Source organism: Camellia sinensis, chromosome 10 (assembly GCF_055761805.1).
Source record: "Camellia sinensis isolate YWXY chromosome 10, ASM5576180v1, whole genome shotgun sequence".
In the NCBI taxonomy this organism is placed as follows: Eukaryota; Viridiplantae; Streptophyta; class Magnoliopsida; order Ericales; family Theaceae; genus Camellia; species Camellia sinensis.
Window position 1 is genome coordinate 95,274,762 of NC_138970.1, and position 27,463 is coordinate 95,302,224.

The window sequence follows — 27,463 nt, forward strand, 5'->3', positions numbered from 1 at the left end:
TAACGTAATTACCCCTTTTTTTAAAAACTTTTGCAAGTGTTTTAATAGCTCCTTTTTTATAACTTTTTTTGGGGCAAGTAGCTCCATTTTTATTTTATAATAATAACAATGAAACAGGTTTGATGGTGTGATCCATTTTGCGGGGCTTAAAGCTGTTGGTGAGAGTGTGATTTACCCTTTGTGCTATTTTGATAACAATTTGATCGGCTCAATCAATTTATACCAGACCATGGCAAAATATAACTGTAAGAAGGTGTGTGTCTTTTGTCCATTTGATTTCTTTTTAGTTTTTGTTCTTGCAATTCAGCTGATTAGAAATCAAAAGATGCCTTCTACATTACTAGCAGCTGATTAGAAATCAAAAAATCACACCGTGCCTTTAGCCACGGGCATACGCTAGTGCATATACATATAAAAATACCCGTGTTTAAAATTAAATAAATATCAAAATAACCAGCTTTGATACCTCAGATGCTATGGCTTTATGCTTTAAGACATTTAGCTGAAATTAAAAACTGATATTAATCAAATAAGATCAAATAGTATACTCCGATTCTAGTGTACATCTAAGAAATAGAAAACAACACTTCTTATATTGAAAGACCAAAACTACAATGGGGGATTTCAAAATCCATAATCTCTATTAAGCTCAATAAATATCCAATGAAGCGGTGTATGATCAGAAACAACAAGAACAATCAAAAGGACACAGTGGGGTACCTCCAGCATCTGTATTCGCAATCCCCAACTCCCCTTCGGTGTAAACAGTGAGTCCATCATTGGTTCTCTTCCTCGGCTGCAAAGGTGGGTCCACAAACACACTCTCTTCAGAATCTTTATTCACCTTCTTCTTCTTCTTCTTCTTTTCCTTCAACTTATCTGGCTTAGCAGCCTCATTTTCCTTCCGTTTCTCGACCTTTTCTCCTTCAAGTTTCTTCCTCTTCTTCCTAGCAAATATCTCATCAATCTCGTTGCTAGGTTTTTTAGTGGTGGAAGAGATTTTTCTCTCCTCTACAACAACTGGGTCCTTTGGCTTTGGTGTGGTTGGCTTGGAAGAACTCTTTTTGGGCATTGTACTGACTTGGAACAAAAAAATTTTACAAACCCAGTTGTTTTATTGTGCAATTAGAGGGAGATATACAATTGAATCCTTCCTTATTCTTGTATTGAGTGAGCAATCAATATAAACAAACAATTCAGGAAAGAAAAAAATTTGCCACAATCATTCTAATTGCCATGAGATTGGCGTTAAAATTTAGAAAACAAACATAAACAATGGTAAATCAGAAGCTAACCCTAAGCTTTGCGTTTGGGATAAAACAAAATTTTGTTTGGTTATTGGGACTAGGGGGATACAAAGGGTGATTCAGTATTTTTGGAGTGATATTTTATAAGATTTTGGTTGATAAAGCAGGATAGAGATTCACGATTTATATGAAAATGAAAAAATAATATGAGACTAAGTAATTGATGATTGACATAAAATTATATGATATTTCGAAATTATTGAATAATTTCTTAAAATGAGCATCTCGAATTAACATTTTTTTACATAAAATTAAATTAATATTGAATTTGTAAGTAGTAGTAGATAAAATTTGGAGAAAATTATAAAATTAGTATAGAAAATAAAAATAATTATAAACATATGTGAGGTAAAAAAAAAAAAAAAAAAAAATTATTTTAAAAAATCACAACCAAAATTACATTCCTACTTCCATTGTCTTGTAATTTCTTGTAAGATTCAAATTATTAATTTACAAAAATTGCTGACGTAACATACATGAGTTGCTCTCATTGGACTTCCAGCTTCAACCTGGATAGGAGCTCGGCCTATGGTTTTCTCCACCTTTTTTTCTATTTTTTTTTTTTTTAGACAAATTACATTAGTTTGAGATTTATATCATTGCTTAATTTTAAGGGTAAAAGAGTCAATTTAATAAAATATAATCTAATTTGACAAAAATAAATATCAAAAAAATATTTTTAAAATTTTAAATTATTTCTATCCATTAAAGATAAAATTATGTAAAATTAATAAATTTTTTAAACATCTATTTATTTATTTATTTTACCAAATTAATTTTTATTATATATTTGGATAATGATCATGTAATAGATGGTTATTTTTATTTTCATTAAATTAGTTTTTATTTTTTCAAAAGTTAAATATGATTATTAAACCAATCATTCAAAACTAAAAGTATTTCATATATTAAATATATCGATTACACATTAAAATCTTAACAACCATCCATTACATTATCATCATCTAAATACATACTAAAAATTAATTTGGTAAATAAATAAATGTCTAAAAGATTTATTAATTTTACATAATTTTATCTTTGGTGAGTAGAAATAATTTTTAAAAATTTAAAAATATTTTTTTGACCTTTATTTTTTTCAAATTAGTTTATATTTTATCAAATTGACGATTTTGCCATTAAAATTAAGCAATGATATCTTTAATTATCCTTACTTGGAACAAGATTCAAAATGCAAGGTCAAATGTGTCACAATTGAAAATTTTGAGACTAAAGTGACATGAGTCCTAAACTATAAAGACTGTTAGTGTAATTTGCCATTTTTTATTTTATTTTATTTTATTTCAAATTGTCTTTTTTTTTGGAGAATATCATATAAATGATAAATAAAAATAATAATTAAAAATCAGTGAAAAGTTCTCACTAGTACTCATTTTACAATTAAATTTTCATTTTCTCTTTTATATGATCGTTCCTCTTTTTTGTGTTTGACTTTCTTTAATTTTTTTTTTTTTTTTTTTTTTTTTACAATTAATAGGAGAAAAATAAATTCAAATTCAAACTTCACAACTCATAAGGAAGCATATTTTGTCATGATAAGTAGTTTCTATTCAAACAATTAATACTTCTCCCAAGACAAATTGGTAACCTCCAAATCCTTCTTGCTCTAGCAATAGTTCAAAGGCTAGCAGTAGTTTATTATGACCAGTCAGTCTAAGAATGCTCAAAGCAATATCCTTCTGTAAAAGAATTTCTATAATCAAAATTAATCACAACAAAAAAAGCACAAACTGAACTCAGATCTTCATGACTAAACAAGTACTAAATGACCTGAACCAATAGGAAAACCACAGTTAATTAGGGTTTTCAATCCAATCAAGGAGAGAGCACTAAGAGCCCCAACTATGTCATATCCTTCTCTCTTCAAACTCCGAAATGTATTTTCCCTAGAAAAATCTCCGATCAAAGATTCAACAAGATTTGTTTTTACATCATATCTACGATCAATTCCTTCTGAACAAAGTGGAACAAATGTAAGCAAGCATTCATAAGATAGCATACCATCATTGTTATTGAGTTCAAAAAAAATAAAAATAAAATACTGTCATTGTTATCCTGACATTCCAAATTTGTGCAGCATAGTGCTGCCCAGTTTAGATAGTCTTTACAAATTGTGCTGCCCAGCATTGTGCAGCATAGTCAAACATCTCTCATAATCCAGGCATTGGGAATTGGGTTGACAACTCCTCAACTCTTCGTCTCAGATCTGACACTCGATGCATTAAAGGGAAGTTTGGAGACCCGACAAACTTCATGAAATCTTGGAGCTTTGAACCTGGAACAGACCTTTTCGCTTCCAGACTTATCTGTACACCCTCGTGAATAAAATCTGCTGTGACTATGAATTCCTTCTCTTTGAAACCTCTGGTAGTCATAGCAGGTGATCCAATGCGTATACCGCCTGGCACTAGTGCGCTTTTATCACCTAAGGTGTTCAACATATAACAGATTAAGTACGAGGAACAAAAAAAAAAAGAAAAGGATAATCAATAAGAGAGTTCATTCATTAATGCAGATGCAAAACCCCGTTCGGTTTTGAACTCAAAATTGTTTTCTGACTCCTTTGTTTTTTGGTTGTGTTTCGTGATTTTTTTTTCTTTCATTTTTTTTTTTTTGGTTTTATATTTAGATAAACTAGAAGTCTGGATTATGTGCATCTAAAAAGCTTTTTTTTTTTTCTTTTTTTTTAGATGACTAAAATATGAGGTTCACTAAAGACATAGAAACAAAAAAAAAAAAGACGTCATAAAACAGTTTTTGAGTTCAAACCAAACAAAGTTAAAGACACACCAGGTACTGAATTCTTGTTAAGGGTGATGGATGCTATATCAAGAACTTTTTCCACCCGAGCCCCATCAAGACCCTGTTTTCAAGGAAGGAATCTCAATCAATAAAGAACAAGTAGATCTAGAATATCAAATATTAGAGAATGATACACACAAAAGGACCTACCACAACCACTAAATAAATACATCCCCAGAATTTTTTTAAAACCTTGAATGATACTAGTGAAGCTTGGGTAACCAGCTTAGGGTATGATGAGATATCACCCCTTATTTATAAATGAAGATTTAGGGTTTACAAAGAAGACAATTACAAGATAATCCCTGAGTGCGTAAAAATGATTACAGATCCTAGAGACTTTCGGCTAATATAATATGCTAAGTGCCTTTCGGTGATTATAATATGTCAACACTCCCCCTCAAGCTGGTGCGAAGATATCTTTCATGCCCAGCTTGCCTAATATGTCATGAAACGGTTTATTCCCAATTCCCTTGGTGAGAATGTCAGCAAGTTGTTCACCAGACTGAACAAAAGGAGTACAAATGGTACCACTAGTGAGTTTCTCCTTAATGAAGTGGCGATCAATCTCAACATGTTTTGTCCTGTCATGTTGAACGGGATTGTGAGCAATGTTGATGGCGGCCTTATTATCACAGTATAACCGCATGGAGTCCGTCTGAGCAATACCTAGATCACTCAACAATAATTTGATCCATAAAAGTTCACACACACCTTGTGCCATAGCTCTAAACTCAGCTTCTGCACTTGACCTGGCAACCACATTCTGTTTCTTACTCCTCCAAGTAACTAGGTTGCCGCCGACAAATGTGCAATACCCTGAAGTTGATCTCCTATCAGTTACTGACCCAGCCCAGTCAGCATCTGTATAGGCTTCTACACGAAGATGATCATACTTTGAAAAATACAGACCCTTACCAGGAGCAGACTTCAAATACCTCAAGATTCTCATGACAGCCTCAAAGTGAATCTGATGAGGAGCATGCATAAACTGACTAACTATACTGACAGCAACAGCAATATCAGGACGTGAGTGAGATAGGTAAATGAGCTTACCCACTAAACGTTGATAGCTCCCCCTATCCACAATTTCTCCTCCTTCATCATCCCCCAATTTCTGATTGGGTTCCAGTGGGGTGGCACATGCCTTGCAGCCAAGCATCCCAGTTTCCTTCAACAGGTCAAGCACATATTTTCTCTGTGAGATAAATATCCCATCCTTAGAGCGAGCAACTTCAATTCCCAGAAAATACTTCAAGCTTCCCAAGTCTTTGATTTCAAACTCTTTGGCTAAATATTTCTTCAACAGAGGTATTTCCCCACTATCATTGCCTGTAAGAACTATGTCATCTACATAAACAATAAGTGCTGTAGTCTTACCGCATGAGGAATGTTTCACAAATAATGTGTGATCTGCCTGACTTTGTTTGAAGCCAAATTTAATCATAGCCTGAGTGAATCTCTCAAACCAAGCCCTTGGAGACTGTTTGAGACCATATAACGACTTCCGAAGTTTGCATACTTTCCCTTCTGTTTGATGATTCTCAAAACCCGGAGGAATGTCCATATATACTTCTTCTTCGAGGTCACCATGGAGAAAAGCATTCTTGACATCAAACTGATAAAGCGGCCAATCTAGATTAGCTGCTAGAGAAAGAAGTACTCTGACTGAATTCATTTTAGCCACGGGTGCGAAGGTCTCCTGATAATCAATGCCATATGTCTGAGTGAACCCTTTTGCCACAAGTCTTGCCTTGTAACGCTCAATAGACCCATCTGCTTTGTGTTTCACAGTATATACCCATTTACAGCCCACAGGTCGTTTGCCCGTAGGTAACTCGGTCAATTCCCAAGTGCCATTCTTCCTAAGTGCTTTCATTTCCTCAATCATGGCTAGTTTCCACTCAGAGATAGCAAGAGCATCCTGAAAATGGTTAGGAATGCTAACAGAGGAAATATTGGACACAAATGCTTTATATGAGGATGACAAATGAGAGTATGATACAAACTGTGAGATAGGATGTTGAGTACAAGATCTCACACCCTTTCTTTTGGCAATAGGAACATCAAGATCAATGGACTCACGAGATTCAAAATTACCTAGACTCTCATCAGAAGCAGGAGATGACAGTGGAGTAGCAGAAACGGTCCCGTGTATCCAGTTAACTTGTTTTCTGTCGATGTCCCGGATATAAACATGTCCATCCTTATTCTTGGTGACAGTGGGTTCTATAGTTCCAGGTGGTGTGGGTTCTATAGTTCCAGGTGGTGCAAGAACAACTGGTTCTATCATAGGAGGCACAGGACTCACTTCTACCATAGGAGGCACAGGACTCACTTCATACCAAGGCTCCCCCGGAAGTGAGGTCGGGGACACCGGAGAGGACAAAAAATAGGACTGGGACTCAAAGAAAGTGACATCCATGGACACAAACCACTTACGAGAAGAAGGGTGGTAACATTTATACCCCTTTTGAGTAGGAGAATAACCAAGGAAAACACACTTGAGGGAGCGAGGGTCCAACTTACCACGAGAGGGAGAGTGATTATGGACAAAACAGACACAACCAAATATTTTGGGAGGAATAGAAAACAAGGACTGAGAACCGAGGAGGACGTGAAGCGGAGCCTGTTTGTCCAAAACCTGGGTAGGGAGACGATTAATAAGATAGGCAGCGGTGAGAACGGCGTCGCCCCAATAGGGTCGAGGCACGTTCATAAAAAAACACATGCACCGAGCCATGTCAAGAAGATGCCGATTCTTGCGTTCGGCCACCCCATTTTGTTGAGGGGTATTGGTACAAGAGGTCTGATGGATAATGCCATGAGTAGAGAAATATTGTCCTAACCCAGAATCTATGTATTCCCCGCCATTATCAGAACGAAATATTTTGATAGTGGCCCCAAACTGAGTACAAATCATCTTATGAAAAGTGCGAAACACAGAGAAAACTTCACTCTTATCTTTCATGAGATACACCCAAGTAGTACGAGAAAAATCATCAATAAATGTAACAAACCAGCGATGACCTTTCACAGACAGAACACGAGAGGGACCCCAAACATCAGAGTGTATTAATGAAAAAGGAACTAAGCTTTTATTCAAACTGGGAGCAAAAGAAGCTCGATGTTGTTTTCCAAGTTGACAAGACTCACAAAGAAAGTCAGACACATGATGATTTGCGAAACTAGAAGGAAATAAATGCTTAAGTAAATGAAATGAGGGATGCCCAAGACGTCGATGCCACAGCCATACATCAGCGGGGGTAGGAGAAGACGGGGTGGAAGAATAAGCAAGTTTGTCCGGTTGATCTAGGAAGTAGAGACCATTTTCTGCACTACCACTGCCAATCGTCCTCCCCGTGACAAGGTCCTGAAAAAGACAATGATCAGGAAAAAACGTCACACAACAATTCAAATCCTGGGTAAGACGACTTAAGGATAACAGATTAACAGAAAACTTGGGAACATGGAGAACAGAAGATAGATGCATGGTAGGAGTGACTTGGACTAAACCTTTTCCAGAAATAGAAGAAACAGTTCCATCGGCAATTCTAACTTTGTCCTGACCTGAAGAGGGCTTATAGGCAGAGAAAAGATCAGAGGAGCCAGACATATGATCTGAGGCACCAGAATCAATAATCCAAGGCAAAGATGTATGACACAGGAAAGCACAAGGAGAAGGGACTAAGTTACCTGAGCGGGCAAAGGACGAGGAAGCGGTACTGAGAGCAGTAGAAGATCGGCGGTCCAACAATTGGCGCAAAGCATCCTCCAGCTCAGTATCAGAAGCTTGGGTAGCAGAAGTGGAATTAGAATCAAGGGTATCAACGGCACTCGACTGATGAGCCCGGGAATAGGAACCACGTCCTCGAGAGTGGCCTGACCGACCTCCTCGAGAACCCGACCGATCATTTCGACCCCCAGATGGAGTCCCATGAAGCTTCCAACATGTCTCACGAGTATGCCGCGGCTTTTTGCAATAATCACAGAACACAGACTCCTTAGCAGCAGACGGAGGAGGCAGGCTGAGGCTATCTTGAGGAGTAGACAGTAATGCGGAACGGTCAGTAGAGACAGGGGACATCATAGCAGACCGACGACTCTCCTCATTTTGGACATAGGCAAATGCCTCTTGCAGTGAAGGAAGAGTGTCCATACTCAGAACTCGACCCCTAACTGGATCATACTCCATATTTAGGCCAGCCAAAAATTTAAAGACCCGTTCCCGTGCGATGAACTTCTTGTACCCGATAGAATCAGTAGGGCAAACGGGCTTATAGTCTTCCAGGTGGTCAAGGCGTTTCCAGCCGTTGGTGAGGAAAGTGAAGTACTGAAGAACAGTCTGCTCCCCCTGAAGTGTGCTCTCAATAGAGCGACGCAACTCAAATGCCTGTGAAAAATTTCCTTTGCGGGAATAGGTAACAGCCACAGCCTCCCAAATGTCCTGGGCAGTCTCCATAGACAAGTAGCCCTCACCAAGTTCTGGAACCATCGAATGGATAAGCCAACTCATAATCAAAGAGTTGTTAATCTCCCATTGGTCATAACTTGAGTCAGTGGTACTAGGTGCCTGTATCCTGCCATCAACATACCCCATCTTCCCTCTGCTCTTTAAAAACAAAGTCAAACTTTGAGACCATGCTAGGTAGTTCTGACCATTAAATAGAGAGGTGGTGATTTTCAGACTAGGATTGGGGTTCTCAATCATGGTAGTAGGTAGAATGAGACTCTCACTTTTTGGTGTTTGAGACGAAGAGGACACACTAGTGGAATCTGTCATGGATACAATACTACCAAACCCGCAACAAATTAGTGGAAATCACAAACCCGGAAGGTGGTAGTGAGATAACAGGCACAATGATCACTATAAAGACATACAAAGTACAAAATTAAGAAACCATTTTTTTTTTTTTTTTTTTTTGTTTTTTTTTTTGTTTTGTTTTTTTTTTTTTTGTTTTTTTTTTGTTTTTTGTTTTTTTTTTTTTTATTTTATTTTATTTTATTATTATTATTTTTTTTTATTTGATTTTTTTTTTTTTTTTTTTTTTTTTTTTTTATGTTGAGTTATTTATATATACATGTATTTATATATAAATATATATATCAGACTATAGTTATATATCTATATCAGGATATATATATATATATATATATTATATGTACCTAGATCAGAGGACGACGAGGACGAGGGTGAGGACGACAAGGACGAGGGCTGAGACGAGCGACGAACTGCGATGAAGATCGACGAACTGCGATTGATGAAGACGAGCGACGAACTGCGGGATGAACTGCGATTGATGAAGACGAGTGACGAACTGCGGGATGATGATGATGGCAGAGACGAAGACGAAGCGGAATGATGATGATGGCAGAAGATCGATTCAGCAGATGATCCAACTAGGTATGCTTTGAACCCTAGCCCTGGAGGTGATGCTTTGATACCATGAAGCTTGGGTAACCAGCTTAGGGTATGATGAGATATCACCCCTTATTTATAAATGAAGATTTAGGGTTTACAAAGAAGACAATTACAAGATAATCCCTGAGTGCGTAAAAATGATTACAGATCCTAGAGACTTTCGGCTAATATAATATGCTAAGTGCCTTTCGGTGATTATAATATGTCAACAACTAGCTCATGCCGAATGATATGCTTTGACTTGACATATCATGTTATAAAATGGCTTGCTATGAGAATCTATCAATCTCACATTTATAATATTTGCACTGTATACGAATGATCTACCAAGCATAGATATATGCCGTGGCAACCTGTGCTTTATCAAAGGGAAAATTGCATCAAGAAAATAACTGAAACTTACTAATGGTCTGAGATCCACAAGAACCAAGTGGTTATCACTCCCTCCAGAAACCAGTTTGTATCCCAATTCAATTAAGCGGCTTGCAAGAGCTCTACAATTAGAAACCACCTACAACATGAAATGACCATGCTAAGTTACAAGCTGAGATAAAACTGAGATCATATTTTGATTGTGAGAGTAGAAATTCAATACCTCATTCTGATAAGCCCTAAACTCTGGGGATTGAGCATGGTTCAGGCAGACTGCAAGCCCCCCAATTGTGTGGTTATGAGGACCACCCTGTAAAGATAATCATTGCCTTTGATTTTAGTTTTTTCTATGCTGGGTTATAAATAAATAAATAAAAATCAGAACAGGTAAAGCTAAACATGCATATGATGAAAAAAGGAAGCTAAATATGTAGTTACGGAGAGTTAAAAGATCTGAACCTAATGTACATGCATGATGACAAAACGATGGAAAATATTGAACTAACCTGCAACCCGGGGAAAACAGCATTGTTGATGGCAGATTCTAGATCAACGCCATGAACAGTCTCCCTCTTGAAGAAGATCATGCCACCTCTAGGTCCTCTCAGTGACTGGAGAGAAATTTATTTATCAGCTTGTGTATGTAGATTTAATTACAGAAGTATACATATTTTTTGGTACAGATATTGATATTTGTACAGAGATTTTCCTTTTACACACATGACCATTATAAAATTGAGAAGTAATTTTCTGATAGTTACTAATGAAGATGGCACTAGCCAGGTAATTAGTTACATATGTTCAATCCATACCTTGTGTGTTGTTGTTGTTACAACATCACAGTACTCAAAAGGGTCAGCAACCACAGAAGCAGCAACAAGTCCACTTATGTGAGCCATATCCATCATAAGAAAAGCACCAACAGCATCTGCAATCTTTGAAAGCATATAAAGTGTAATCAATTTAGTATTAAGGGAGGCTAAAAAAAAAAAAAAAAAGAAGAAAATGCATACTCAGAAAGAAACTTCCAAATTATTATAATAATAATAGGCATACCAAGAAAAGACAAAGTCAAAAAAAAAAGGTACCTTTCTCATACGAGGATAGTCAAAATCTCGAGGATAAGCACTAGCACCAGCAATAATAAGTTTCGGCCGAAAAAGAGTAGCTGTTTTCTCAAGCATATCATAATCAACAATGCCTGTTTGAAAATTGAGAGAAACTTAGAATCATCTTCACGACAAATGAACACCAATAAATTATCTGTCCCATATTTAGCAAATTTAACAGTAGCATGCAGTACCTGTAGATTCATCAAGTCGATAAGGCATAGATTCAAAATAAATGGATGTTCCTGAAACCCGTCTTTTAGGAGTCATGAAACCATGAGACAAGTGTCCCCCATGAGGTAAGTCCAAACCCTATGTCATTTCATATGTAAAAATTTTGATTAGGGTCCAGACATTCCAAGACAAAGATATTTAATGACCAAAGCCAACATGAAGCAAAAATACAACTCACCATTATACGGTCATGTGGGTTAAGAAGTGCAGTATAAACCTCAAAATTAGCTGGAGAACCAGACAATGGTTGAACATTCACACCCCACTTCTTTCCATCCAAGTGAAATGCTGCCAAAGCCCTTTCTTGACATAGAGTTTCTAGTTCATCAATGTACTCATTGCCACCATAGTACCTGAGACGCAAAATTCAAATCATTAACCCCAGAGAGTTACAATAAACGTAATAAACACTCAACCAATTTTTTTCCCCCTCCAATAGGTAAAGCTTGCCTTTTGCCTGGTAGTCCTTCAGAGTACTTGTTTGTAAGACAAGAACCAACTGCTTCCATCACTGCCCGGGACGTGAAATTCTCTGAAGCAATAAGCTCCAAACTTCTTAATTGCCTTTGCTTTTCTTTGTCAATAATTGTGCGAACTTCAGGATCAGCTTCACTAAGGCCATGGTCTATAAAGCAGCTCCCGTTACCTAAATAACATAATTTGTAATATGCAATAGTTAGTCTGAGAAAGTTCTGCAACTTAGAGTTCTAGAGACTGCAGTAAATGTAAAAATTGATGCATGTAATTGTAAACCATGCAACATATCAAAAGTTTTCTATTGCTATGGAGATTTTGTACTTAATAATGACATAATAGAATCACTTTTGCTATGATTACATTTGAACAAAGTTACAGCCCAGTTTTCTACAAGATCATGTCAAATATAACAGCAGAACTTCCTATTGATAAGAATATGCTTCTCAGCTGCTTAGATTCTCAAAAGATACAATAACCTAGTATAGCAAAGATTAAAATGAAAGAGGTTTACATAATAAAACCAAAAGAACTGCTGACAGTAAACAAAGGAAATTTTTGAAGGATGGACATCCTCGAGAATCCCATCCTATCATTGATATAGTAAAGTGCAGGGACAGGAAAGGATGAGCATAAGTAAGCACAGAGTAGCATTTCAAAGTTTTTCAGAATATGTCACCTTTTCAACAGAACCAACCTCCATCACCCCACATCTGTAGGGGAATGGTTCGGGGTTGTGTGTTGAAAAAAACCTTTTTCAATAGAATTCTCCAATCATGGTGGAATCACCTTTTGGAAGCATGAATCACACAACTGATGCAGTAGGGTAGTCTAGCTGACTACACCAATTGACTGCATGTGGTAAGGAAAACCAGTATCACTCAATATCCAAAATCCAGGCATATTACAAAGATTTCCCGAGAATTGCCAAAGATTAATTCATACATGTTTGTGCATGTGCACACATGCATGCAATCAAAACAAGCCCAGCAAAAACATCTGAGCCAGACTTCCATACTACAAGTTCATTAACATGCAAAAGAAAATAAACAGTACAAGATCTTGACGATAAAGCATGGTCACCTCCAATTTTAGTTGCAGGGATAGACACAGAAGAGGGTGACTTCCCAGTGACCAAGTTCCCTTCAAGTTGAGAAGATCTACAACGTTTAACCAAATTGAGTTTAACCTGATGAGGGAAACCATTGAAACCAGACCCTTTCAGAGAGAAAGTTGATCCCTTTGTCCAAATGGGCTGTTGAATAGAACCCATTACAGCAGTACTGGCTTCTATTATGATAATTCACAAGCTTCCTACACATTCAAAGATATAAAAAATTAACTACCAGAATTATGCAAACAAGCTAAAAACTGCATTGGAATAACTGAAAGTGCTTGAATTGTATATCAAAAGAATTTGTTTCACTTGCTAATTTTTTCCACATAATGCAAATCGCTATCTACAGTACATAAACCAGTTTACATAGCTTGTATGTCTTTATCAATGCATAATAATCTACCATATCCGGATGAATAAAAAAAAATTGTTTTATATTTTTTATATATTTTTTCTCTTTTGCTATATTTGTAAATGTTAGATCGTTTTGTTAGATAACCATTCTCACTGAAAACTCAAATAATCTACAATTTCCAGAATACCCAATTGAAGCTATGATAAAAACCAATCATCCAAAGAATCAAAATATCAATTATATCTTTTCCCAATTTTTTTCTTACTTTTTATCTTAGTATTCGATTAAAATTAGCAAGATGAAATAAAACTAATCAGAAACAAATTACTAAGAGAGAAATATAAAAAGACAAGTTGTAGTGCGCATTTGAAGCTCTGATTGGTTGAGAAAAAATACCCAAAATAAAAATATAAACAAACTCATCAAAATGAAAAGATTTCTACTTTGAGCCTATGGCTTGGTCACAGTTCCTCTTTCGCAATTATTCTCTATTTTAGTTTTCCCAGCAACCAAACAGAGAATCAATGAGAGAAAGAGAGACTTACGCTTTGGAAATCAGAGAGAGACTATGCTTTGAAAATCAGAGAGAGACTTGCGCACGCTTTGGAAATCAGAGAGAGAGACTTACGCTTTGAATTATTATTTTATTGTAATTATTTTTCCTCTGTTTTGTACAAAACCCTGGCTGTTGAAAAGAGCGCCATTTGCTTCCTCTTCTTCCTAGCAAATATCTCATCAATCTCGTTACTGGGCTTTTTAAGTGGTGGAAGAGATTTTTCTCTCTTCCGCAACAACTGGGTCTTCTGGCTTTGGTGTGGTTGGCTTGGAAGAACTCTTTTTGGGCATTGTACTGATTTGAACAAAAAAATTCTACAAACCCAGTTGTTTTATTGTGCAATTAGATGGAGATATACAATTGAATCCTTCCTTGTTCTTGTATTGAGTGAGCAATCAATATAAAGAAACAATTCAAGAAAGAAAAAATATTGCTACAATCATTCTAATTGACAAGAGGTTCGTGCTAAAATTTAGAAAACAAACATAAACAATGGTAAATCAGAAGCTAATCAGGAAGAACCAAAAGAAAAGAAAACGTTTTTGAAAATCAAAATCACTTTCAAAATCAGAAGATTATTTTTGTTGTATGATTTGAGAGAGAGAGAGAACATTTGATTTGCAGAAACAGTGAAGCGAAGTGCGTCCTGCTAAAACCCTAACCGTAGGCTTTGCATTTGGGATAAAACAAAATTTTGTTTGGTTATTGGGACTAGGGGGATATGAGGTGGGCATCTCCAATTAACATTTTTTGTACATAAAATTAAATTAATATTGAATTTGTAAGTAGTAGTAGTAGATAAAATCTGGAGAAAATTATAAAATTAGTGTAGAAAATAAAAATAATTATAAACACATGAGAGGTATAATTTTTTTTTATTTTAAAAAATCACAACAAAAATTACATTCCTACTACCATTGTCTTGTAATTGCTTCTAAGATTTAAACTATTAATTTACAAAAATTGCTGACGTACCAAACATGAGTTGCTCTCATTGGACTTCCAGCTTCAACCTGGATAGGAGCTCGGCCTATGGTTTTCTCAATTTTTTTTTTTTTTTTTTGGAGAATATCATATAAATGATAAATAAAAATAATAATTGAAAATCAGTGAAAAGTGCTCACTAGTCATTTTACAATTAAATTTTCAATTTCTCATTTGTATGATCTTTCCTCTTTTTTGTGTGTTGTTTATTAGTTTGACTTTCTTTAATTTTTTTTTTTTTACAATTAATAGGAGAAAAATAAAATTCAAATTCAGACATCACAACTAATAAGGAAGCATCTTTTGTCATAATAAGTAGTTTCTATTCAAAACAATTAATACTTCTCCCAAGACAAATTGGTAACCTCTAAATCCTTCTTGCTCTTGCAATAGTTCATAGGCTAGCAGCTATTTTTTTTTTTATTAAAAAAAAAAAGTGTCTATAGGGTATAGACTAGTTTATTATGACCAGTATAAGAATGCTCAAAGCAATTTCCTTCTGTAAAAGAATTTCTATAATCAAAATTAATCACAACAAACAAAGCACAAACTGAACTTAGGATCTTCATGACTAAACATGTATTAAATAAAAATAAAATAGATTAACCAATAAAAATTAACATGTATAAGATGGGTCTTACTCTTACAATAGATTAGATTGACAACATCATCTTCCCTCTGCAAGATTCATCGACAACATCATCTTCAACAGAGGTACATCTTCCCTCTCTCTATCTCTCGCTCCGCCATCTTCCCTCTCTCTATCTCTCGCTCCGCCATCTTCCCTCTTCCCATGAACCACTTTTTTTTTATTATTAGAAACTAAGTTGAAGATGGTTGAAAATCTATGGATCTAAAGATTTGAATCTCAATTGGAGAGTTTTTAAAGGCTCTAAAGGTTGGGATCTGATATGAAAATTATGGGTCTGGAGAATGTCACTTCAAAGTGATTTATGGGTTAACAATTTGAAAAGAACTCAAGAGTTTTGTAGACTACCATCCAATCAACCATAAAGTTATGTACAAAATCTGTTTAATATATATTTTTTCAACTTTTTGTTTTGTTTTTTTTAAAAGAATCAGCTCAGAACATTATGCAACGGTGTGTAACGGACCATTACGGCCGTTACGGTACTGTTACGGCGGACACACCTGTGAATCTCAATCACACTGCAAAAGCAGAGGTAACCCGTGGTGCCTACCCCCACAACCGTTATGTAACGGCTGCATTTTGAAACACTGCTAGACAGAGAAGGTATTGTGTTTTCTTCTACTTCAATAGAGAATTTTGAGAGAGACGAAGCAGATGAGGTCTGTAACACCTCTAATGTTCTTGCGTGACATATGCATGATTTGTTCTATGTTTAAGTACTTTGAGTTGCATTAGTTGGTACCTTTGATATTTTAAAGTTCTTTGAAATATGCTTTGATAGGAAATAAATTGAAGTTTAAGGGTATGAAATCTAGAAAGTTTCCTTTTTGAACATAGTATGCTCATGTACTCTTGAATCCTTAATCAAGGTGCTTAATTGTATTAATCTAATGTATTAGACATTTTCGTATATTATGTGAAAACTTAATTGGGATTAGTGGTAATTAAGTGTGGTTAGTGCAATTAATCAAGATTAATTAATCTTAAACATGATTGATTAAGTTACGTGTGATTAGTGGCCTAAATATGATCAATTAGTACTAACATAGCTTAATTAGTGTTAATCTAAATTAATTAAGTCAGTGGAGCAATTAGTAGAGACAAGCACACACACACACCTCAATAGGTATTGCCACCTCCACTTTATATTAGATATATATAACTATTGTAAAGACAAGTGTCTCTGCTTCAAATAAATTAAATAAAAACAAAAGAAGAGAGAAAATCTGCTGGAAAAGCAAGGAAAAAAGAGAAGACAAGAAGAGGAAGAAAGGGGGAATTCTTGACTTAGAATTGTTCTTAGCTTGAATTGAGGTAAAATTCATGTTTCTACCCTATTCATTATTTTTTAAAAGGTTGATTTTGTTTGGATATGATTTTTTGGAAAGAATTGAAGAACTTAGGTTTAGAAAGTTATTTTAATTGAATTTAAGCTTTTGAGTTAGGAAACCCTTAATTATTTGATAAGTATAATCTTACAGGCTGTGCCCTTCTGATCATATCTCCTAAAATATATGGAATTTTGATGTATAATTATTACCATTAGAAACTAGACTTACGGGGCTACAATTTAGACTCAAATTTTGTCCAAATCCAAGTTCGTATGAAAGAGTTATATCCATTTGAAAATAATTTATGTTTGCTGTAAATTAGTGCACAGGCAGCAACTTTGGGCCACTTTGATTGAAAATCTGTATTAATAGGGAAAGAAATAATTTGTATGGATTATATCAATGGAAACATAAACGAGTCTAATTTCTAATGTATCAAATGTAAATTGATTTTGAGATTTCTAGTAAGAGATATGGTTGTTTTACTAAAAGGTGTCAATGCTGCCAGTGCAACTTAAATGACACTAAAATTGTTTCAATCCTATTTTTCTTATTTAATTCAGCCCCAAATCACACACAAGTTAACCCTAAAATGTTTTGAGATATTAGTGAGGGGCCTAAACATCTGAATCTTAATACACCTTAAACAAGTTAATTTAAGAAAATGAAATTCAATTGCTTTAATTTTATTGAAATGGATTATCTACCAACATGCATTGTATTATATGATGTAGGTTGATTATATTTGGGACTAACACTTAGAAAGATTTGAGGTGAGCAGTATTTCTTCAAAATTAATTTGAACTTCTATTTTGAATGATTAAAGCTTATTTGATCCAAATTGTATTGAAATGTCTCAAACTAATAGATATCGTATGATTATGTTGAAGTGAATACATACATGGCGTCCTCAGTTAGTTCTACCTATTAGGGGACAAAAAATATACTAGTAGCAGTTGTTCAAGATCTCCAATGCCACCCATGGGTGGGCTTGAAAACCAGAGTCGACCCGATTATCCATTTGTTAGTACCGATTCAGATGTTCATTATCATTGTTTTGAAATAAAATGTATATGACTATTTTTTTCTCAAACTATTTAAACTCTCAGTTCAACTATGCTTTTTATCATACAAATGTTGACATCTATTATTTTACACCTCTGATTAAATGTTATTAATTGGGCTTTGGTTCACCCCTCCTCCCTATATATATATGTAGGTGACAAAAGTCAATAAAGATTGTGCTAGCTTTGTATGTGTATATGACGTGAAGGACTTACATGTCTTGCCTTCTCGTTAGGAGAAACATTTTGTGATGACTCTTCATGTAATGGTAGTTTGGCAACTGAGATGTACAGTAACTTTATTTTAAGTTATACTCCATTGTGGCTAAGGTTGTAATAATAAATAAAGCAACACTTTGTGTTCATTTCATCTATCTACAAACTTGCTCTGAATGGATGTTGTGAAACTAAACAAGTTAAAGAATTTTAAAGACTTCCTGCTATTTATAATGATTTTACCCCAATTGTCTTTAGGAATACTACAGAATTGCATAGTTGGGCCTTTGGTAGCCTATGGCTACTGGTAGGTCACTATCCTATCTTTGTTTGGGGTGGATGGGGTCGTGACAAGGTCGGTCAAGAGAAAAGAGAAAAATGAAGAGAAACTAGTTGTTAGACACCGTTAACCATAAAATGACATCGTTTTAGAATAGAAAAACTTTAAACTAAAATGGCATCGTTACACTTATTCTCAACTTTTCTTCACGACGTGACATGTTCTCAGCCTTCAGATCCATTATGGCCTACACGAACAACTAATCATTAAACCTCCAGCCCTACCAGTATATGCAAACACAAGAAATTGATTGATCCCATTCATGTATTCCTTCGACATCCTATTTGGCAAATCAATCCAACTCTTATCCATTCTCTCTACTTCTCTCAAATATATCTTTTGTACACATTAATATACATATTAATTAACCATCACAACAACTCTAAATAATTCCTAAATGCTCATGCATAGTGATACCTATCCATCCAACTTAAAAAAAACACAATCTATATCGCAGAAACAACTCATTCCACTTTGTCCAACCCTAAGGAAATTCTGACAACATATCCACATAGTTCTCCAAGTACACGACATAAATATGGTGTATCGCTAGCAATACACCACATCATGTATGCACCTGGAGAACAAGAGGATCTGCTACACAAAATCTTCTTCGGAGAGAACAATAAAAAGCGGTGAGCCACTAACAACGATATAGATTATGCATTCCCAAATTGTCCGAAATTGAACAATTCAAGAATCATCGTCTTATATTTCAATTAAGGCGATGAAGGGAGATCTAAGGGTATATGCTTATATTTCAATTAACTCATGTGAGTTAATCAAAAAATCGATAAATACACATGAATAAAGAAAGGAAAGTAAAGCATCACAAAAATGTTATAACCAAAATTACTTTGATTCACAAGAAAATATCACCAAATCTTTTAATTAAAGTTACTTTCTTTTATAATCAAATAATACAAAAATTCATAACCAAAACTAATATGGGATTGCACTTTTCATCCTCTCTCTAAAAAACGTCCACCTCGGGCCTCACCACTGGCCAGCCGGTGCCGGTCGCCGCCAATGGCCATGGCGGTCGGTTGGCCTAGCTACCTCTTTTGCCTGTGAGTGCTTTTCCTCTTAATAAACTTGAACCCCCCCACAGTTTTCCACCCTCTCCTTTTTAGATCTAATCTCTAGTTTGCTTAGGTTATTGTTTTAGTTTTTTAATTTTAGTGGTTGATGCTCATTTATGGGTGTTCTTCGGGGTTTTCGGTTGGGTGTTACTTGGGTGGTATCAGATCTATCATTTCCGATGGTCTCAAAGCATGTTGGGTCTCCATTTGGTGGTGTCTGGTGCTCGAGTATGGGCATTTTCTTTAGCTATGGGGGTTCGATGGATGGTCGATATAGAAGCGGTAATGAAGGAAAGGGAGACATCGTCTTCAAAGGCGGTTTCAAATCAATGTGGGACACTAGTTTTGCTAGTGTTTGGGTGCTATAGGAGAAGCAGGATTGATTCACGATGGAGCAGGGTGTTTGGTGACGGCTTGTTCGGCAATTAAGTAGTAGGGTGTTCGGTGTTAGGTGCTCGCGGTGGGTGTTCGGCAGGTGGGTGTTGTTTGGGTGCTCTCTTAGGTGTTGGTTGTTGCAGAGGTGGTCTCAGGTTGGGTGTTGGTACGAGTTCCCTGTAGGTGTTAGTTGGATTGGGTGGGTGAATGGTGCACGGTGGCCAGATTGAATGGAGTTGTTTGGGGTGAATGAAGTTGTTTTGGGATGATTAGGTGTTGTTTTGGGAGTTGGTTGGAGCGTGTAAGTGGACTGCAGATGGTGGTTGTGTAGCGCTAGAAGTGATACGAGGGGCGAAGATGGAGCTTCAGCAGTTGGAAAATGAGAGGCGCGTGGTCTTCTCTTGCAGTGTACGCGTGTGGCACGGTTTGGTGTCGTGGATTAGTGCTTTGATTGGGAATGAACAAGCGTGGGAGACAGGCGTGCAGAGTTGTTAGAGATGTATGCAAGCTTGGGAAATGTTTTAGTGCGGCATGGATGTTGTCAGGTGTGGGGTTCAAGTGTTTGGCTTGTAGTTTAGATCTCCCCCCTCCCCCTCCCCCTCTCCCTCTTATTTAAAAATAAATAAATAAAAAAAGTGAGTTTGAGGGATTGGTTGTAAGAATGATGTGAGTTGCAGTAGGAGGAGAGTTTGCACTTCTTGAATCTCTCTCAATACATCTTTTTTTCTTGTACCTTTAATTTCATATTTTAATGAAATTTTTACTTTGCCGATCAAAAAACTAATATGGGAAATTCTATGATATACAACCCCCATATGCCCCAATTATGAATTTTTTGGTATTTGATTACGACTTATTGTGGTGTAAGTTATGACTCATTGTAATGTTAATTATGATATATATATATATATATTTTTTTTATTTATTGGCATTGGGATATTCGGATCAAAACTCGACTAATCCCCACGATGCACAAGCCTTGTCTGCAAGTGCACCATGGTTAATTCAAGTGTTTTCCCCAATCCGATAGCCCCAAAGAGTTTTTAGCACATAAGAGATTTTAATCCCTGAACTTTGGAGGGAGTACACCCCCAAGACCCAGACCTTGCCACCAGGCTATGAAGCACGGACACGGATACGGACACGCATACGGACACGGACACGGACACGGGACACGGCATTTTTAAAAAAATTGGGACACGGACACGGCTGGGGACACAGCAATTTTTTTTTATATAAATATTTTTATTTTAATACAAGTTAATTATTTTATTTAATTATTATATTTTTAAATAAATATGATTCTATTAATTAATTTATTTATTTTTTCTACTATTTTTTTGTGATTGATATGTATAAGTATATATTATATCTTATATATATACATATTATATAAGATATAAGATATGCCTTTTTATTAATATTAAATAAATATATATATTATATATATTATACCTAATATATATTTTTAATAATATTAAATAAATAAACATATATATATATATATATTATACCAAATAAATAAATTAATATTAAACCTAATAAATATATATATGTATATTATATATGAATTAAACCTAATAAATATATATATTATATATATATATAGTATATATGAATCAGATCAGATCGAGCAGAGAGAGTGAGAGATGCGGACACGCATACGGACACGGACACGGACACGGGACACAGCATTTTTAAAAAAATTGGGACACGGACACGGCTGGGGACACAGCAATTTTTTTTTATATAAATATTTTTATTTTAATACAAGTTAATTATTTTATTTAATTATTATATTTTTAAATAAATATGATTCTATTAATTAATTTATTTATTTTTTCTACTATTTTTTTGTGATTGATATGTATAAGTATATATTATATCTTATATATATACATATTATATAAGATATAAGATATGCCTTTTTATTAATATTAAATAAATATATATATTATATATATTATACCTAATATATATTTTTAATAATATTAAATAAATAAACATATATATATATATATATTATACCAAATAAATAAATTAATATTAAACCTAATAAATATATATATGTATATTATATATGAATTAAACCTAATAAATATATATATTATATATATATATAGTATATATGAATCAGATCAGATCGAGCAGAGAGAGTGAGAGATGCGATCGCGATCGCGAGAGACGCGATCGATGCGAGAACGAGAGAGAGAGAGAGCGAGAGACAGGGAGGAGAGAGAGAGACTCACGGATGGTGGTCGACAGGCGAGGCGAGTCGAGTCGAGTCGAGTCGAGGTCGAGGTCGAGGTCAAGGTCATGGGTGGAGGTCGACAGGCGAGAGAGAGAGAGAGAGTGACTTACGGTGGTCGACTGAATGGAGGTTGACAGGCGACTCGACTAGATCGAAGACCAGGTTTGTATCTTGACCTTTACTCTTCTTCTACCCTTCTCTTTTGCTCTTTATGTCCAGATTTGGACACGCGTGTCCAGATTTGGTGGACACGCGTGTCCCCGCCGTGTCTCCGCCGTGTCCCCGCAAAAAAAAATAATTAAATTAAAGGGACCCGTACGTGTCCCCGTGTCCCCGGCGTGTCCCCGTGTCAGACACTGCCATGGCATGAAATCTGGCGTGTCCATGCTTCATAGCCACCAGGCCAATCCCTTAGGGTTAATCAACACCACAAATGTTGTCACACTTCGAATTTACAGAATTCGACCCACGAGAAATGATCATAAATGATAAAGAAAAGACAATATTTAAATACAATCAAAAGGCCTCTTATATATATATGTACGTATGTGTATATATGTGTCAATGCCATTCAATACATGAGGTTGTCTAATTACATACATCTTATATTCAACATCTAAGTCTATTCATCTGAGCAGTTAGCTAATATGTTCACCAAATCCATTGGTCCAACCTTGTTGCAGACATCCATATGGGTTTAGCGAATATCTTTGAATCAGCTTGAGGGGTGATCGGTTCAATGGTAAAACCTTAGCTTAATAATCTTGAGGTTATGGGTTCACGGACAACCATTTTGTACACTATGCCAAAGGTTTGGTATGTTCCCAATCTTTTTCCTCCCAAACACACATTAATTTATACTAATTGGGCGTTGTTGTTTTTTTTAGCTTGAGGGGGAGTGTTGGAATATGAGAATAATTTAGGATCCCGTAACTTTTGTATTACAAAATATTAGGCGATAGTTTAGGGGTAAACGAATATTATCCATCAATAGTAAACGAATGTAGAAACGGTGTGAACATCAACAAAAGAAACAAAACCAGAAGAAGAAGAAGAACAGAAAAAAAAAAAGTAGCAGAGAGCTTTCAGTAAAGAACAGAAGTATTACCTGATTTGTTTGCGAGCCGAAAATACTCCTCGAAGTTCGTATGGAAAGAAATGTGAAACCAAATCGAGCAACAAAAATAAACAGCACAAGTTGCAGAAAACCCGTACAATCTTCAACCGAGCGATTTGCAAAGAACTCCAACCAAAACCCTAAAAGACTGGAATCGATGGGACCTGCATTTCGCAGAAAATTATTGAAGATTAGTGAAATCGACAGAAAAAACCATAGATGAGAGTCGGCGATCTCCTGAGATTCAATTATCCTCTTTTCCCTCTCAGTCGATAAAATCGCAATAAGCAACCTGAGAGAGAGAGAGAGAGAGAGAGATTCAAACCGCTGGAGTTCTTCAGACGATCATGGCGAGCGAGAAAGCGACAGAGAGAGCAATGTCCAGAGTGAAAGAGGATCTAGGTCATGGGTTTAACGAAAATAAAATTGGGCAAGGAACACAAGGAAAAAGAGGTGTAGTTTTGTTGGCATGTATCCGAGGCCTTCTGTTTGTTTGGATATATATTTCTGAACTATTGGACAGGATTGTATTTTTTATTTTATTTTCTATTTTTATTTTTTTATTTTATGGAATTAGATGTTCGGAAAGTTTGATTGAAATATCATGGATAATAATAAATGCTCAATAAATTATTTTATTGTTTTTTAATTATTTATTAAGTAATATAAATTTTAATTCTGTTTTTAATATTTTAATTTTTTTCTTGCTAGATTAAATGAAAATTTATTTTATTTTTAAAATAAAATTTTAAATAATTTTTTTTATCAACATTTCACTTCAATTTTTCATATCCCGTCTCTGTAATATAATTGAATGTATGAAATTAATTGTATAATTATACAATTTTGTTTAATAATTTATCTCATAATACAAATTCATTAAACCCACTATTACATATTATTTGTATATTATTGGTGTAAAAATGTATTAATATCGATATACAATATATTTTTGTACATCAAAAGTTATTGAGTCTTATTTTCTATGTCACGAATATTTTGCATAATGAAAAATATAATATAATTATTAGTATATTATCATTTATATAGAAAATGTAGAATAGTTTTTTTAAGAAAATGGAATGATATTGTAACTTAATATTGCGATCGATATATCTCATTTCCTATGTCACAAATATTTTGCATAATGAAAAATATAATATAGTTATTAGTATATTGTCATTTATGTAGAAAATGTAGGATAGTTTTTATAGCGATCCCAGGTTTACCCTTGTTGTACAGTGATCCGGACATGTGTCCGTGGATGTTGGTAGTTGTTTATTATCTTGTTTGCATCCTTTTTACTTTGTATATTGAGTTATAGGATGTGTTGGGCAGGTTTGTTACAGGTTGGTTGTGTTTGAGAGCCTAGTGCTGCTGCCCAGATTTTTGGACCTTCGCTCGAGCGAGGAGTTGGTCGCTCGAGCGAGAGTTGAGTTCGTGTCTGGTGGATCGAGCCAGAGTGGCTTCGCTCGAGCGAGCGATTGCATCTGGTTCTGAACCTGAGAACTGCATTTCTTGGCTCGAGCGAGCTTTCTTCGCTCGAGCGGTCTGGTTTGTTCTTCGCTCGAGCGAGAAGTCTATCGCTCGAGCGTGCTTCTGGTTGCAGACCTGAGGGTTTGAGTTGTTAGCTCGAGCGAGCATTCTTTCGCTCGAGCGCACTTCTGAGTTTTTGGCTCAAGCGAGAACTTCTTGGCTCGAGCGAGAGTTTTCTGTGTCTTGTCGCTCGAGCGACAAAGGCTTCGCTCGAGCGAGCGTGTTTTATATCAGCGGACAGTAGCGTTTTTGAACATCAGTTTTTCACTTTCTTTTTTTTTCAAACCCTAGATCCGAGACTCTCTCTCTAAACCTACACTCTCTCTAAGATTTGATCTCCCTAGAGTGTGAATCTAGCCTAGGGCCTTTGTTAAAAAGATAGAGGGCGTTGAGAGCTTCTTCTTAATCTGAAAAAGTTTGGATTTGGAGCACGTTGATCTTCGAGTCTTCATCTCCTTTTGGGCTCAAACTTCGAGGTAGGGATATCCTACTCCTCTCTATGGGTTTTGTCTTTAAATTTTAGTATTTTGAGATGTTGGGGTTGGTTTGGTAATTTAGTGAAAGTTTGGAGCTTTTGTGTTATTTTACAAAAGTTGGGGTTTTGTTCATAATAAACCTAGATGCATGTTTGGCATAGAGAAAGGGAATAAATGTTGAATCATTGATGAAAATGGAACCTAAGGGTTGAAATGTTAATTATGGAAAATGACCTAATTACATTGTTTGATTAATTGGAATAATTAATTGTAAGAAATGAGAAAATGAAATGAGATTGTTGAAATGTTGATTGAATATCCATTTGTGCATTTATTTTCTGTTTAGAAATAACTGCTTTGGGCTATCGGTGGAGGATAGTCGAGATTGTTGTAGACAATGCATGATGATTAGGCAAACGGAAACTAATCAATGGAATGTGTCATAGAGTATGACGGTTGATAGAATACATTAACTTCATGTATTGGTTGGTTGGGCATATGATCAATGTGTTTATATGCATTATGTGTAGACAGTTGATAGAATACATTAACTCTATGTATTGATTGAGTGCGTATGTGATTCTGTGTTTATATGCCTTACTTGTGTATGGGAGGAGATGGGGGATGTACTCCACGGTTTAGGGGAAGATGGGGGATGTACCTCTAAACCGGTTAATGGTTAATGGTTAAGGGAAGATGGGGGATGGACCCGGGGATGCAGCTCATATGCTCACCCATTGTAGTATTGGATACAGCTCATATGCTTATCTATTGAAGTGTTGATACAGCTCATATGCTTATCTATTGGAATGTTGATACAGCTCATATGCTTATATGTGTAGTATTGAATACAGCTCATATGCTTATTTGTTGAAGTATTGATATAGCTCATAAGCTTATCTGTGGTGGTAGTGATATAGCTCATATGCTTATCTATTGAAAAGGTTGTTCGATTTGATATAGCACTAAAATGTATATCATCATCATTTGCGAAGTATGCGAGTAGTTTATGTGTTATTGATACAACACCAAAATGTGTATCCACCTTGGATTTCAAAAGTGATCTAGTGATGAACTATAATCTCATCAAATGTTTTGGCCAGAGTACTGAGCCTTGTTTTCAAACTCAAAGTTGAATAAGAAATGGAAAGTGAATTGTAACATAGACTTGGTTGTCATGGAATTGTAATAAGATGAAAATGGAAGTGTAAGTATTGACCACCTATGGTTTGCTAATCGTTTAGGCATTGTTCATAGTTGGTTTAGTATATTTCTGCTGGGCTGTGGCTCACCCTATATGGGAACATCATTTTCAGGTACAGGTAGCATGCACCTCTAAGGACATAGCTTGGGAGGCTAGAGGCGGACATACTTTGGCTGTCTTATTTTCCTTGATTGTATTACATATAGTTTCAAGCCAAGGGCTTAAGGTGTAATTGAGTTAGCACTCTCTTCGTAACCAAGTGTTAACTTGGAAAGCTGTAAGCCCGTAGGGCATTTGCTTTTGTGTTGTAAACATGCAATACTGTTGTAATGAAATACTCTGATGAATAGATGAATGTGAACCTTTTATGTATCAATGTATGTTTATATTGGTGGGTTTAATGTCATTATTTTGAGGGCATTACAACTTGGTATCAGAGCGTACCGGGTTCGAATACTTTGGGTACGTGGGAAGTGATTAGAATCACAATGGGTTTGTCTCGCTTGATAGAGACTTAGATGTAGTGTCATATGATATGTGCTTAATTGATAACATGCTTATGTGACTATGTGGGTATGGGATTTAGTTTCTAGGATGTTGATTGGATCCTTGGGTTTCTGGGAGTCTTGTTGGAAAGGCACTTGATCAATGCTGTTTCTGACCGGAACTCTAGTAACGCCTCGGGACTATCATTATTCGGAAATGAAATTCGTAAATGCTTATGTGTTTTATGTGCTTACGTGGGGTGAATTACAGTTGTCCGTGTATTAGGACGTGAGTAGTTGTCCGTGTATTAGGACGTGAGTGTTTAGCTTCGGCACATGTATGAGTGTGCTAACGTGTCTCTGCTACTTTTACTAGGATGCCTAGGCGAGGAAGTTGCGATTTCCCTCCTTCCGCTCGGGAAGAGTTGCGGAAACAGTTTGTGGAGTTACGCCAAGGTATTACACCTTTGGTGCGGTTCGAAAGATGGTTTGCTAATCTGTCGAGGTTTGCTCCAGAATTGGTGGAGACGGAGGACTTGCGTTGTTTCGAGTTTGAGAGTAAGCTGCGTGACGACATCCGT

At 35.7% G+C, this 27,463-nt stretch overlaps 2 protein-coding genes across 4 annotated transcripts; both read right to left on the reverse strand.

Annotated features, from left to right (window-relative positions):
- Window positions 1-311: 311 nt before the first annotated feature.
- LOC114278494 (uncharacterized) lies at window positions 312-1,244 on the reverse strand. The gene is made up of 2 exons (XM_028220557.2): window positions 721-1,244; window positions 312-502 (listed from the first exon to the last, which is right to left on the reverse strand). The coding sequence occupies exons 1-2, from the start codon at window positions 1,070-1,072 to the stop codon at window positions 483-485; spliced, it is 372 nt and encodes a 123-aa protein (XP_028076358.2). The 5' UTR covers window positions 1,073-1,244; the 3' UTR covers window positions 312-482.
- A 2,058-nt stretch (window positions 1,245-3,302) lies between these two features.
- On the reverse strand, window positions 3,303-23,689 carry LOC114278493 (serine hydroxymethyltransferase 3, chloroplastic). Of its 3 annotated transcripts, none has more exons than XM_082891864.1 (14): window positions 23,507-23,654; window positions 23,173-23,345; window positions 13,842-14,063; window positions 12,825-13,055; window positions 11,718-11,913; window positions 11,446-11,620; window positions 11,228-11,345; window positions 11,013-11,125; window positions 10,737-10,859; window positions 10,431-10,535; window positions 10,148-10,234; window positions 9,956-10,063; window positions 4,119-4,191; window positions 3,303-3,753 (listed from the first exon to the last, which is right to left on the reverse strand). In XM_082891864.1, exons 4-14 carry the CDS (start codon window positions 13,012-13,014, stop codon window positions 3,479-3,481), a joined length of 1,563 nt encoding a protein of 520 aa, XP_082747990.1. In that variant the 5' UTR covers window positions 13,015-13,055; window positions 13,842-14,063; window positions 23,173-23,345; window positions 23,507-23,654; the 3' UTR covers window positions 3,303-3,478. The 3 variants fall into 3 exon arrangements, with proteins under 3 accessions (XP_082747990.1, XP_082747989.1, XP_028076357.2); XM_082891863.1 differs by having other exon boundaries at window positions 13,842-14,083; XM_028220556.2 differs by lacking the exon at window positions 13,842-14,063 and having other exon boundaries at window positions 23,507-23,689.
- Between the last annotated feature and the right edge of the window lie 3,774 nt (window positions 23,690-27,463).

What these genes read in the sequence shown, in the direction of transcription:
- LOC114278493 (XM_028220556.2), bottom strand. Translation starts at nt 13,014, where the DNA reads ATGGGTTCTATTCAACAGCCCATTTGGACAAAGGGATCAACTTTCTCT. An exon ending in TAACAACAACAACACACAAG is followed by an intron (nt 10,536 to 10,736) that starts GTATGGATTGAA and finishes ATTTCTCTCCAG; the next exon opens with TCACTGAGAGGACCTAGAGG. An exon ending in TTGTGGATCTCAGACCATTA is followed by an intron (nt 4,192 to 9,955) that starts GTAAGTTTCAGT and finishes CCTTGAAAACAG; the next exon opens with GGTCTTGATGGGGCTCGGGT.
- LOC114278494 (XM_028220557.2), bottom strand. Translation starts at nt 1,072, where the DNA reads ATGCCCAAAAAGAGTTCTTCCAAGCCAACCACACCAAAGCCAAAGGAC. An exon ending in TGCGAATACAGATGCTGGAG is followed by an intron (nt 503 to 720) that starts GTACCCCACTGT and finishes TTTTAATTTCAG; the next exon opens with CTAAATGTCTTAAAGCATAA.